General features: G+C 41.9%; 1 protein-coding gene across 10 annotated transcripts in view; it reads right to left on the bottom strand.

The window, feature by feature from the left end:
* The window catches only part of adgrb3 (adhesion G protein-coupled receptor B3), a 119908-nt gene that overhangs the window by 49984 nt on the left and 55741 nt on the right, over positions 1-14183 (bottom strand). For 6 of the 10 annotated variants that reach the window (XM_030106443.1, XM_030106445.1, XM_030106438.1 and 3 more), the window contains 7 exons: positions 13232-13396; positions 12328-12492; positions 10400-10564; positions 9678-9779; positions 4789-4895; positions 3605-3802; positions 1171-1239 (listed from right to left, as the gene is read on the bottom strand). In XM_030106443.1, coding sequence (XP_029962303.1) covers positions 1171-1239; positions 3605-3802; positions 4789-4895; positions 9678-9779; positions 10400-10564; positions 12328-12492; positions 13232-13396 — 971 coding nt within the window. The remainder of the gene's footprint in view (positions 1-1170; positions 1240-3604; positions 3803-4788; positions 4896-9677; positions 9780-10399; positions 10565-12327; positions 12493-13231; positions 13397-14183) is intronic. The other 4 variants (XM_030106439.1, XM_030106442.1, XM_030106440.1 and 1 more) reach the window with 3 other exon arrangements.

Here is a 14183-nt window from a genome sequence, read left to right as displayed (position 1 = left end):
AAAGGCTTATTAACAGTGAGACTAATTGACCGCGTCACATATGTCTTCTTGCTCTTCAATCAAAGACAATGTTCAATCTATTTCTATATTTTCTCTGATCTGTCTGTCCGTGTCTCTGACACATTCTCACAGACAGAACTGTTCATTTGTGAGACTTCTCACCGAGATCATACCTTTGGTGCCTGCCAAACTAAAACTGCAGTAAGTAAACACCTAATTACTGCCTGTATAAAGTGCCAGGACTGGCACGTCAAGCAACGTTTCAACTGCCTGCATTTCCATCATGTGGTATTTGTTGAAGTCAGGTGTAAAGAAACCGAGACAAAAAAGAGATCTGACTTATTTTAAGGCACTGGCTCAGTCGTGTGTCAGTGTGTGACACCTAATTTAAGTCGATTTACCAGTGAAGGTGACAATAGAGCAGATGCCCTTTGCAGACTTGCAGTCACCGCAGATGGTATCTCTGTCAGAGCCTGGATGTGGGTGATTTCCAGGGTTCAGGTTGACTGAGACACAAATCGCAGCTTTGAAAACCAGAGTTGCCACCTCCAGAGCTGAGAGAGGCATCCAACAGAGGACAAAGCTAAAAGCCAGCCTCTACGGATAAACCTGGAATCTTGAAAGAGTTGTGTTTCCCAGTAAAATGTGAATTTGCACCTTTGATTTATTCCACTTTGGCTCCAACATTTCCAGAGAATTGCTTAGGGTATTTATTTAATAGTTTTGCCTCACAAAGGCAGATATATTTCACTGATGAATTTGAGCCCACAATGAGACAAGCAATAAAATAAATCTAAAATCTTTGAGAGGATTCAAGTGAAATAATGGTCTTATCACACCAGTTGCCATGGACTGTATTGGCTGAATGAAACTGTGTGCAGTGGGAATGAGTCCTGCAGTAAATGGTTGAGCTGTTTCTATGGCAGTGTTGCTGCCACCAAGTGGAGCTGTGAGGAATTGATTTTTCTAAATGAGGCCAGATGTCACACCTGCTAACTGACCTCACAATCAGCGGTGTGAGTCCAACGCGACCTCAAAAGTAACCTGACTTTCTTTTCTCTCGGCTAGTCATACAGACTCTCTGCAAACAAGTTTTGGGTCAAATTTGGAGGTAAACAACATTCATGCAGCAACCTGAATTATTCACTGAGAGCACTGCCACATGCTTACCTTTTGTGCATCCTCCCATTTCTCCTTATTTTCCTCCTCCAAGAGGTTGCTGATGATTTGAAAGAAGTTCTGTGGAAATGATGAAAGAGAAAACACATAACACACCCACACACAAACATTACAGGCACTGTATCGAGTTGCTTTTTGAAAATCTTGACATCAGGGAGCACTGCTATGGATAATGTACGGACGGGTGCTCCCAGGAAATTGGGGAATTACTTGGGGGAATAATGAGGTGCCGGCAGGGTTTCTAGAGATTTGCCGATGATGACATGATGGTAGTCGATAGAGGTGGTACATGTGGTTCAGCTCTGACAAAAATACACCTTGAACCTCCTGCAGCTTGAAGCAAACTCTTAATGCTACAGGAGAAAGGCACAGGCTGCAATCAAAAAAAGAAAAAAAAGATGAAAGAGAATATTTGAGCAGCCGTGTGGATTGTCTTCTTCAGCACTGGAGAGCAGGCAGGGGCTTCTTGGGGTGCATGCCTGCAGTAGTAATAGGACCCCTGTCTGATCTTTAGCCTTGTTATTTCGTCTGGTCTACAATGTGCCTGAGGGAGTGGCTCTCTCTCTTGACACAGGCTATCTTGTTTTCTACTTGAATGCTTATGCTCCCTCTGGTGGTAATGTGCCCACTTTAACACTGCATTAGCGCAGAGACACACGCAGGGGCTGGGCTGGCTGACTGCTCTGCTGTCTGCCCACACACACTATAGAACTCTCCTAATAACCACCGACAGGATGCTTTCCTCATCTTATAGATTTTCTATGGGGGAGAATGGCTGAGCGGAGATCACGTTTTGCCATCCGTGGCCGCCACATTTGGCTTTTATTTCTGCAGAATATTTGAAGGACCATATGCCTTGCAACAATTGATAAATGTGCATTAAACCAACAGAGAGGCGAGGAGGAGAAAGAGCATCCCTGACATTTAATAGTCCAAATACCACCGCACTTTTCAAGTACATAATTAAGTGAGCTGAACATTTTCGTGGTTTAATTACCTACAACCTAACCTGAAGTGGGAGTTGTATGCCAATTAAATCCCATCACATCTCAAGCTAAAAAAGCTGCGTATGGTGGCCTGTTCTTAATTTATGTTTGTCTATTTAGACCATATTCTCAGACAAAGAGCAAGATAACAAGATGTGCATATTCTCATGTATAATATACCAAAGAAAGACTATCACTCTGCAGATACTCTTCTGTCTCCTGGGACTAAACTGACTCAACTTTCCTGATTAAAGCAGATGTTATTTCTACTTTTATGTAGAATGGGTGCTGAGTAACACTCATACTTTTCTAATTTCCTAGCTCTATTACTTATGTCTTCATACAAAAGAATCACAACAAAAGAGGCTCGATATGGGTACGAAGCAGGATTAAAACCTCACAAAAGAACTGTGATGCAGAATCAGATCGAACTTCCACTTCTGAAAATTCCCCCTCTATTTTCATCACATAGCAAGTGCTTCCATTCAATTTTGCTTAAAGCTCCCATACTAGACAGTTTTCCTGCAATTTCACAATGGTGTCAGAGGTCCAACAACAATGTATTCAAAGTGTTTTGCCACAGACCCAGGCACGGTCCTGACTCTGTGGCTGCAGCAGGACAATTCAGAAAGGCAAACGTTAAAAAAAAACTATCTGTCTGAATGTTTCTTAGTTTTTTCATTTGTGTTGTTAAGAGCTACTACCAAGTAGAGCATGTTAGCACCCACTAACCACTTTTTATATTATTCTGAATTTATTCAGTATATCAAGTTTCCACATCCCGGTAGGAGGGTCAAAGGGAGTATCAGAGGGAGTGGTTATTTCCCCAGTTGATGTCACGAAGAGAAAACCTCTGATTCGCCTGTTTGAGTGCACATTCACTAAACGGTGGAGCAGGCGAGTGATGGAGACGACAGATTTTCTTCTCTTCTGGGCTTCACACGCAGGCTATGGGAACACATGTTACTGCTACAAAACCATCACACAGTGAATTCTGCATAACATGGGACCTTTAATCTTAAATGCAGCCCGAGCCTGATACACGTGTGAAAACAACAGATAGAAATTGTAAAGGAAAAATTCAATAATCTCTAATATGTCTGCACAGATGGTGTGTGTGAAAATGGCATGGCTTTGAGGGAATAAATTGCGTTATTGATAATGGAGGAGGAGCTCTGGCTGTAATCTCCATCATCCTATTGAAATAAAGAGGATCAAGTCTCAAGTCAACCCAACATGATGAGATCAAGCAGCTTAGGACACTCAGGACATTTCTTGATGTGATGGAGCCACAAGGAATGTTTTTCAGCCATCCAATTCAAGGAAATGTTATTGTTGTATATCACAGAGATGGCATCTATCAAGATGTATACTTGTCCACTTATGGATTTTGTCAAAAAGGATGCATCTGTCCGAACAGTAACACTGCACGCACTTACTTGCACATCATCCGATGACGGCTCATAGCTGGCCCTCTTGAAGGTCTCTGTCACGTTGCGAAGGATTTCGACTGAAGACAGCAGGTCACCGGCGTAAAAGTTCCTCCTCTGGGTGAGGTCCAGTAGGTTTTTGGTGACCTGGGACATCCCATCGCCCGCCAGCATTCTCTGGCCTTTAGCAAGATGCCCCTGAACCTCCAAAAACAGGAGAGGAAGGAACTTGGGGCATTGGTGTACTCCAATAGGCTGCAAGATGCACACTAAGCTACACATTTGGAGTAAATGGAGTGCAAAAATCAGGAAGAAAGACACCACTCTCTGAGGCCCTTTATGTGACACTTATATCTAAGCTAGGCCGAAATGTATTCTGCCTTGCGGATGTTTTGAAATGAGCCAATATGAATAAAAGAGTTAACTGGAGCAGAAGACACACATTTAGGGAGATATTGCACAGTGGAATGACATTTCACATCATTGCACAGGGTTTATGTACACGTTCACAGGTGCAGGGCTATATGTGCCATCTCAGCTCTTTCGAATTATTTTATTTTTAACCGAGATGGAGAGTTACCAAAATTAGCACTTCTCGTGGAGGCACTATTGTATTTCACGGATTAAAAAGTAAAGTGTGTTTAAAATGCTCCAATAAGCTGTTGTTGGCCTCTTTGTTTTGTGTGTGTGTGTGATCAAAATATTTCATCAGACATGCAAAAAGAAAACATTTACACATGGATGATGTGAAATGATTCACCTGAGAAAATTGTGATTTTTTTTTTCTGAACATTTTACATGGTTTCTTGCTACTGCAGTGTTTTAATTAAAACACGTCAAGTTGGGGGTGGCAGTTTTTAAATGCCACAGCATATGCCTCTTAATTATATGATCAACAGTAATTCATTGGGTTTTGATTGTGTGGGTTTATTATGAAAGTGAAAACAAATAAAACTGAGAACATGAAACATTAAAGACTTGGTAACTATTTTTACAAAGGAGCAAAACATGAAAAAAATTCAAAGATTTCTGCCGTTTAATTTGCCCCACTATTGAAAGTGTTTAATCTTTGCCTACAGTATGATGAGTATGGAGGAGGGCTGGGGGGTGGGGGTGGTGGAGAAAACACTGGGGAGGTAATTTATGATGCATTGGAAACAGAGGCTGTGAGAGGGAGCTGACTTTGCACCTACTGATTGCTGCAAGTATCTGAATTCATTTGTTATGCATCGAGCATAGCTGGGCTGCTCCCAGAAGGCCATACCGCGGTGATCCAAAGAGCAGCGTCGACTAGTGGTGCCTGTAGAGGGGAAGGAGACGGCGACAGATTTGGAGAGGAGAATCAGTCGGGGAGGGATGAGAGGGGAGATGAGCAGGCGCAGAGAGCATATAAGGAGGTGGCGGAGGGGGGTAGGGAGGATTAGGACCAAAGAGGAGGAACAAGAAAGGCAGATGGAAGTTGAAGAGTGGAGGGAGTTGGATGGGGGATAAGGGGAAGAAAAAAAAAACAGATGAGCGGAATTATTTTCTTCCCTTTTGTCCATTTCTTCTGCCTATCATTCATCATCAAAATTTGGTGGCGCCCATCACAGTGTGCATTAGAGACGAAGCACAAATAGAAAGAAGAAGAAAGCTTTCGAGAAGGAAAAATAACGCAGTATTTGAATAGAAGTGGCTTATTATTACAGCAAACAACGCAGCCCCAAGGCTTTTAATAAATGCACAGTGCGTCGTGATAATACAGCTTATTGAAACATGCAGCCGCTCAGCTGTGATAGCTGTCAGGGCTTTAAACACTGTTCCAGAAATAGCACATCCAGCCCAATATCCACCCACGTCGTCATGTACATCCTACATAGGGGTCCAACATCACAACATCCCGGCTGTCGACCTGGTGAAACACACTTCACACATCGCCCCGCCGCTCCGGCACAGGTGCCTGACATCCTGAGGAAAACTCCCACCGCACAAAATATTTCCCCTGGTGTCCGTGCCTCACATACACCCTCCGCTATCTCTTGTTCTTTTTCTTTTCTCTCTGTCTTTCATACACTAACACACACAGACAAAGAGAGAGAGATCAAAACCACACCTCCTACGCCCACCTTCTCCACAGCTACTACTTGGCGATAGGCGCTGAAGCCATGAGTGCACACAAAACATTGCAATATGCCGGGAGCATCCAAGCAGCACCATGAGACAACCCAGAGGGTAACAGGAGAGGCCCACTGCTTTACACTGTGCTGAGCAGCTGTCTGCCTCAAAACTGGCCTCACCTGGGTGGTTTTATTCACTGTCATTACCCACACCTCCATGTTTATGGTCGAGAGCAATCAAAGAAGTACTTTCACTTTTTTTTTTTTTTTCCCACAAGTTTGTTTTATGGTGGCTTCGATGCTTGCAAATTAAATCTCCACTTCAGTGTTTTTTACTCTCAAGGTCAGTGAAAACTCAAAAAAATGCTGCAGAATTACAAACAAAAAGGGGGGAAAAAAAAACTCAGCTGTGATAAGAGGTCACATTCAGGACCCTCTTCCAGACTGATAAAACTAAAAGTTACCTTAAGCAATAGATATTAATGTTTTGATGCACACACACACACACACACACAGACCACACACACACACACACACACACACACACACACACACAACAACCCATGATGTAGCAGTTTAGATGCATTTACTCAAGGTCACACAAGTTAAGACAAAACGCCCAGGCTGGCGCTCGTGTTTGATTTACAAAACAATTTTAAACAAAACAAACCATAATTTTCTAAAACTGATTAAGGCTGACGTTGTTGTGTGGCATGACTGGCAATAAAAATAATTTAGGAAAAGAGGTGGGGATGGGGACGGGAGTACCGTATTTGCAGTGCAGCCATCTCTCCTCTCCCTCCAGCAAACGGCAATGATGAAATACTGATACAAGCTTTCCTGCATTCATTAATCATATATGCTAATTTTTTTTTAAAAATTCAAAACAGTATAAAATTATTCTATTTTTTTCTTATTGATTAGTGTTAGTAGGATCATACAGGGTCAGACACAAACAGTCCAGGCCTTCACCAGTCTGCCATCAGTTGTGTATGTAGAGCAGGTGGATGTTGAAATATAGGTCAGTGGAGATCGGTCTGATCAAACCCACGGCTGCCTGCCACCATGGCACCAGCCTGGGCACAACTTCAGCTTCAAGGTTTCACTGCTTACTTTTGAAAATTTCTGTTCAAATACTCCTCCTCCGAAAGCTAAAAGTGTTTACCAACTGAGGAGGTTGAAACGAGACATCATTAAAAACACTCCCTGGAAAGGAATTTTGCATTCTTGGACGTGATCCAATGATGAAAAACAAGGAAATGATCCCTTAATTTTTTTTTAGGGAGAAAAATCTTGCTGGCATTTCTGACAAATCATCAGTAATAATTTAAAATGCCATTTTAGAGAATGCTGCATAATTTATTTGTGAGACACGACAGGATGATTTTAGAAGGATTTATTTATTAGCCTGTGGTTTGGGATTTTTAATTGTTCTCTCTTTCATCTGGATTATTTCAACTTCAATCAATAATTGGGTATTGTGACTGTCATATGCCACTTAAATAACAGAATGTGAACTTTTAGATGCAAAACCATTCTTGGGGTTCAGCTACAGTTTCCTTTTTAAAAAAAAAAAACATCAAAACACATGACTCTTTGTTTTGTTTTTTGTTTTTTTTTTTTGTTGATGTCATGTTTATCAGTTTTTGAATGTTTCTTTAACTGATTCGATGTGAAAACGTTCATCTGCTGTTAGTAAGCTTGCCCTGAACTTTCCCTCTCCTCTTGTCGCCGGTGGCGGTTGTCATCCATGATGGCTGAGGAGGTGCTGACGCCTCCGCACTGAGTGCCGTTTCTGCGATGACCTTGATGACGACAGTGACTAGGACTGAGTAGGTGTTGAAGCCCCTTGACACTTGAACGTTCGTGCCCATGCAGTCAGACTGCATTTATGTTACACATTATGGTTATACATCCTTTACAGATAAATATTTCATCCTAATTCAGCCTGCTTTCAGCTCCCTTTGTGCGTGAGAGACTTTCCAGGAAGGAGCAGCACTATCCGCGAGGTGTTCCTTTTCACATTTTTCTCATTGAGACTTTGACCTTGATCTAATTACAGGTCAAAGGTTTAGAAGTGCTAGTCTCATTCAGGATTTCATAATGTGGACTTTGCGAAACCCCCTGACACTGTAACTGTGATTAATGGCTTTACAGATAAACTTGACCTGACCTGAACTATTGTCTATCATGGTCTTTTTCCACTGGTCAGTGCCAGCGTTGACAGGGGGATGCACCGTACTTACACATGAAAAATGTCTGCCGGCTGCTATTTTCTCCTTTTATCTTGACAGACACTGTTAAGGCACTACCAGGTCCTCTGGCAGAAACAAATAGCACTCTGATATTATCATTTTGCACAAACCGTTCTGTGCATTACTACAATGACATTCCCCAAGCACTCAGCTCTGATCTTGTTGTGAAATGCTCCACTGTGTTGACTGGCTATACTGACAACATCTACGGTATTTCTATTGCTCTAATTGCATTTCAATTCAACTGCATTCAAAATAAAGAAAAAAAAGAAAGAAAAAAAAAATGTGGAGACATTACTCTTTTATGGCCGAGACTTACAAGATACAATTTGTTTTCAGAGCAGGGGAGTAAAGAGTCAAGTGTCTCACACTAACTGACTGAGCTGAAGCCGGCCCATAAAAACACCACTCGGTGTAAATGAAATTCTTAATCAGTAATGAAATTACTTTTCCAATAAAAAAAGGAAAAGAAAAACAGGAAAACACACACACACACACACACACACATCCAAGCCCAAACTAGAAATAGCACTGATCGTACTTCCAAACAGTAATCAGCCATAAAACTAATGTCAAGTCGGAAAGCTAATGTCATGCTAGTAAATCTCACTCCGCGCAACTTTGCCGCAGGTAAGCCATCTGTGAATGACACTGTGTTTGCCACTACATCCAGTTTGCCACTTATCCTTTTTATGGTTGTGAAGGAAATGTCGTTCCAGCACATCAGCCCGTTTTACAATTTACAGCGGCTCAGTGTGTCGAACCAACGTCTGACTTCAGCGTCCCTCAGTCCCTCGCCGTCCTGTTGTCTGTTTGTTGGCAAACTGACCTTCAGTGGGAACAAAGCTAACCCGTATCATAGCAGATTTATCAGGGGTTGCAATCCTTTTCATCCTCTCCCTGCTTTCCCTCTGCGTTATGCCTCTTTTCGAGGGCTGAGAGTTCATCGCTCCCCGTTACAGAACTCTCCTCCTCTGTTCTAACGCTCCTCTCCCTGAGCACATTAAAGACTGCTTAATGTCGGAAGGCTCGTCTCGGTGTGCGTTTCCGTCACAACGCCCTGAGAATCACTGCTACCGTTTTTCCTGTCCAGTGCTCAATTTGTTTACTGACGTGTGCAGCATGTGGAAACAGAGAGAACAAATATGTCTTTTTCAGTTTCAAACTGATTTTGTCCACTGTGCAGAGATTATGCAGTCAGCCCTCAAAGCAAAAGGCTTTCCTGGGGTAGCAGATATCAAGCGTTATTTTTTTAAAGTAGCAAAATGCACATACAGTAAATACATTGGCACCACAACCTGATGTGAGAGTAAAGAGGCGTCCTACTGTCAAGTAACAGCTGAGCACGTTGGAAAATATGCAAACTTCTGGTGTATTTTGTATTTTATTCATGCATACCGCCAGATACAGATGCTAAAGGATTTCTTGTTATCTCTTCTATATAATAACTTCTATATAATTCGATTTAAGTGTCAATTTTACAGACGTCGCCACAATCAGCTTTTATTAAAGGATATTCTGTTCTATTCTATTTCATAATTGAAAAATGATTCCTCAAAAGAAATCCAAAAACTAGGTTCATCAGTAGCAAAAAGGCTACAATTACATGGTTTTAGACTGCATTCCATCATGTACTGGCTCTCCTTCAGAAATATCCTGTCAGGCTCCTTCTAAAGCAAAAATGATCTGTATTAGTAACTCCAGATGAGCGTATTGGGATCTCGTGCTTACCCGTGGCATTGGGTGGGCATCTATTAAAGGCAAGTTCCCCCGAAGGGGTCCGTCTCCACACCATTGACACTGCATAGTCCTCGGGACAAATTTCGTACGGAGCTGGGGAGCAAAGTGATACAAGTGTTACTTCATCAATGCAAACAGCTTTAGTATTTCAAATGTGATGCAACAGTTTCCTCGTATTGCCCGCACAACTGAGGTATGGAAATATAGGAGATCAAAGCTGTATTGTGTCAGAGAATTTGGGCATGACATTTAAGGATTATAACAAAATGCACCCTTCTTTTAAGTCACAGCTTTTATTTATTTATTTATTTATTTTGTTAGCGTAGGTGCTACATAATTACAATCATTAAAAAAAAATGTTGAAATGCTTATGTGGGGCACTGCTTTCTTGACTTCAGAGAATCAGCGTATTAAGTGTCTTTATGTTTAAGACTCCACTTCAAAAAGAGATTACATTGAAATTCTTTCGATGAGCCTTGGTGATACTTCTATCTCTTAGCATGCCTGTCACCAGTTTTTTTAATTTCTTAATTTATTGGAACATATTCATGCTCAGTCATCCACCTCCTCTTATCTGCATCTCCTCTTTAGATAGGACTGATCTCCTGTAACGAGACACGTCATTCGCTCTGCAGAGATAATCATCAGCACTGTTTTTGACTCAGCTGCGGCGGAGCCGCTCGTGGGTTAAGCCTTATCACGATGTGGCTCACCTGGGCAGCGCTGGTCACTGCACTTCCGGACCTCTTCTCCGTTCCCGTCGCACTGCTGCCCAGTCACCGCTGCCCCCTGACACACCCGGGCTCTCCTCTGCCATCCGCCGTCGCAGGACTTAGAGCAGCCGCTCCACGGACCCCAAGGATTCCACTGGCCGTTAGCTACAACAGAATCACATTCAGTGAGATACAGACACTCTCAGGGGCGCTACATTTGCTAACATCAGCTAAAAAAAAAACTGAATCTGTAGGCATTCTCTGCCATTCATACTGCTGATTGATACGTGACACCTAAAATCTAATGTTTGATTGCATCTTTCCTTCTTCCGATTGATACATTTAGGGTTTATACGTTGGTAATATTTCAAAAATGAACAATATTACTTGGAATACTCAGAGTATGGCAGTTTTAGGGCTAAAGATTCAGCTGTGAGAGTGGTACTTATTTGCATCACTTTGCCTATACGAAAACACATTTTATGCTGAAGTTTCCAAAATCCATGTTTTACACCCTTGTAATGAACACGGTTAAACTGTGCATTAGACAAAAAAAAAAAAAAAAAAAAAAAATCCAGATGCTACCCTTCAGCGATGTAGTAAATCACATGCCCTTGTCTGAACAGAAAGGTACAACACCCTGTGAGCAGGAAACACACTCCACTCTCGTTTTAACCTCCATTTACCCCCTCCTTCACATAGACGGGCATATTTCATGTCCTACATCTAACCTCTGTCAGGACTGCTACCAGAAGAAAAGAAAAACAGAAGCCATTGTGACCTGTTGGCTAAAACTATCTACAAGACATTGATCAAATCCTGGTAGCGACTCATGTCTCGGCCCAACACCACAGCAGCTGATTTCTCAGACGGATGCACAGTCATGTATTTCAAAGACCTCATTGTTCCAGCAGTCCTTGAGAAATTCAATTTTTCAACACACCACATTGATTCAATGTTCTTGCACAGGAGGTTTTGCATTCTTTTCTTTAAAATGCTTTATTCTCTTTTGATTTAGACTTTTTTCAAATTACATTCTCCTTTCCCACACAAACCTAATCAAATGGATATTTGACGATGGCTCTAAAACATACAAGTTTAGCCTTGAATTCTCTGTCAAGGCAATGCCTCGCAGTCATGGAGATGCGCTGACTTGATGGCTTAGACGCTGTCTCACTAATGGTTGATCTCTCACCTTGGAAACAAATAGGAATTGCTAAATAGGTGGGCCTCATTAAACCAATGAATTGTATAATGCAACCGCTCACTGTGAGGCAAACAACAGCATCTCCTTCTTCATTATCATGAGCGCAAATAACAAATAGACGTTCATCTGAATTCATCTCCATTTTAGCGGCGCATCGGAGCATAAGGTCGGCCGACTGGGTACATTCGGACTGACTGTGGAAAATAGTGAGCTCTACATGTGCCACACACATACCAGTGAAACGGGAAATATAAATGTAGATGTTTTACGCTGCTGCAGTGAAAATTGCATCAGGAGATTATGAGAGTGCTCAGACCCTTCACATGATCAGACAATTGAAAGCCTGATGGAGACCACTAAGCTGACATCTTTGAGCCTCTAATACATCTATGATGTTGACAGGCAGTTTGGCCAGCTAACCCTGAATTATGTGAAAGGCATAAAATATAGCTAACTGGATTTTTCCAATCCAATTGATAGAGCATGGTTTCAAACGTTATTCCTGATTCTTGCCACGGGTTTTGAGTACCCAACAAAAAGACTGCTGCAGTTAAGTAAAATCAGACGATGTAGAGTTGATAGCAATGACCATGACCCCTGCAAAGACGGTAAAAATGGTGACAATAGGTTGTCGTGGCTCGGTTTTTGTCTCCCATTTCAAATCATGATTTTGAATTTAGACATCAAAGCGGATATAGAATTAAGAGGCTCAGGATTTTACCTGTGCAGTCAGGATTATGGCACTCTCTGCTTTCTGCCCAGTGACCGCGACACTCAGATCCCCCATGGGCGGCTGCTGAGCACTGCCTGGTCCTCTGCTGAGTGCCATTGGCACAGGTCACCGAGCAATCGCTCCAAGAGCTCCACTCCTGCCACTGTCCGTCCACTGAGGCACCAACCACAACCCAACAAGCATGTCCCAAATGAAGGGAAAAAGAGGGCAGACAGAAATGGGGGGGAGATATTCAGATCACTCTTCGCTCTCAGATTGAAAGCCAATGAAACAGATATTAAATGGAGAGCAAACAAATTACATGGCTACAAGTAGATTTTGGATCTCTGCTATGGATTTTTTCCCAAAATAGCCAAAGGAGAGAAGAAAGGAAGCTACAAAGGGTTTGAGCAAAGCTTCTTGATATTAAGAATCCCATTAAGGAAGTTTCTAACTATTTGTTAGCAGCTCATACCTCAATATCTGGGCAGAGGAAAAGCATCTAAAACTGAATGGTTACCGCTGAGTCTGTGACTGGAGCAAAGCTAACATTTACTGTGTGGAAAAAAAGTCATCATCACTAATCTGCTTACTGTTCACAGGCAATTGTTGGTAAGTGATTTGACGTCAGTGTTACAGTATTCACAGGGCTTCTGAAAATGCAATGTTCTATAAGCACAATTATTTTAAATGCACCACAAAGCCTGCATTCATTCACCTTTTACTTACCTTTTATAGTTTCTAATGACTGTACAGCTACATGAGGGCTGTACTGCTACCACGCCAAGGGATGCTTAGAATTATTATCTCCAGTTCTTTTGCTTTACAGTATAATTTCTAATATATCAATGGATTATTTGAAATGTAGTTCTATATATATATAAAAAAGATTCAGATAGCAGACAGATAATACCTGGGCATAGGGCTATGTTGCAAAGCTTAGTCTGGGTCTCAGGTCCATCACAGGCCCTGCCTCCATGCTGGGGAGGGGCACACATCCTAGTCCTAGTGCGGTGACCTCGGCCACATGTGAATGAGCACAGGCTCCACGGTGACCACTCTTCCCATACACCGTGTACTGCGGGCACAGAAAATGCGTCAGGCCTGATCAATGTCCCTCTGTCTCTGCTAAAGCCTCACAAACGGCACTGGGCCACAAATTAAATAAAATCAATCAAAACAATTAGCCACAGAGCTAAAAAAAGAAAAAAGAAGAAGAAGAAGAAGAAAAGAAAAGAAAGAAAAAAAGAAGTGAAACACGGAGCACACAGACAGTGTGGGGGATCACAGAGTCTCAACCATAACCAACTGCCACCTTCACTCATTTATTATGGACACGGTAGCAACAAATGCTGCTTTACAAGCAATGCTTCATTTAGTGTTAAAGACACAGATTAGAGTGAAACTGACACCCTTACATATGGTTTATCCATACGGAACAGCAGGAATTTCAAAGTGTATCCACATTCTGGAGTCTTCTTGGTTGACTGAGAATCTAATAGCAGTGGACCGTCAGGTTAATGTGAGCTGACAATGACTCTGGAAAACTGCCACTACGCTAACATACTAATCATGGTTTCACACGCAGCAGAGCAGCTGCAGCCCTGTTTCAGACCTCAGAATAGTTTGATAAGTTTCAGTTTTGATGAAGTGACGGCAAAAATGAAATGTTAATTTGCAAATTCAGAATTAAGTTCTTAAAAGAAGACCCTTATTGTTACATACCTTTATTCTTATGCTATGATTGTCTAATGACACAGTATTTTATCATGTATCATGTACATTAATAAAGTCCCAAACTTTTCTTCTGTTTTACGGTCTTTCTATAACCACAGGTAATTTTATAGCACATTATTCTTCATAAA

The sequence above is a fragment of the Salarias fasciatus genome, chromosome 13, assembly GCF_902148845.1.
Source record: "Salarias fasciatus chromosome 13, fSalaFa1.1, whole genome shotgun sequence".
In the NCBI taxonomy this organism is placed as follows: Eukaryota; Metazoa; Chordata; class Actinopteri; order Blenniiformes; family Blenniidae; genus Salarias; species Salarias fasciatus.
Note: the sequence above shows the minus strand (reverse complement) of the source record. Positions and strands in the feature narration are given on the sequence as shown.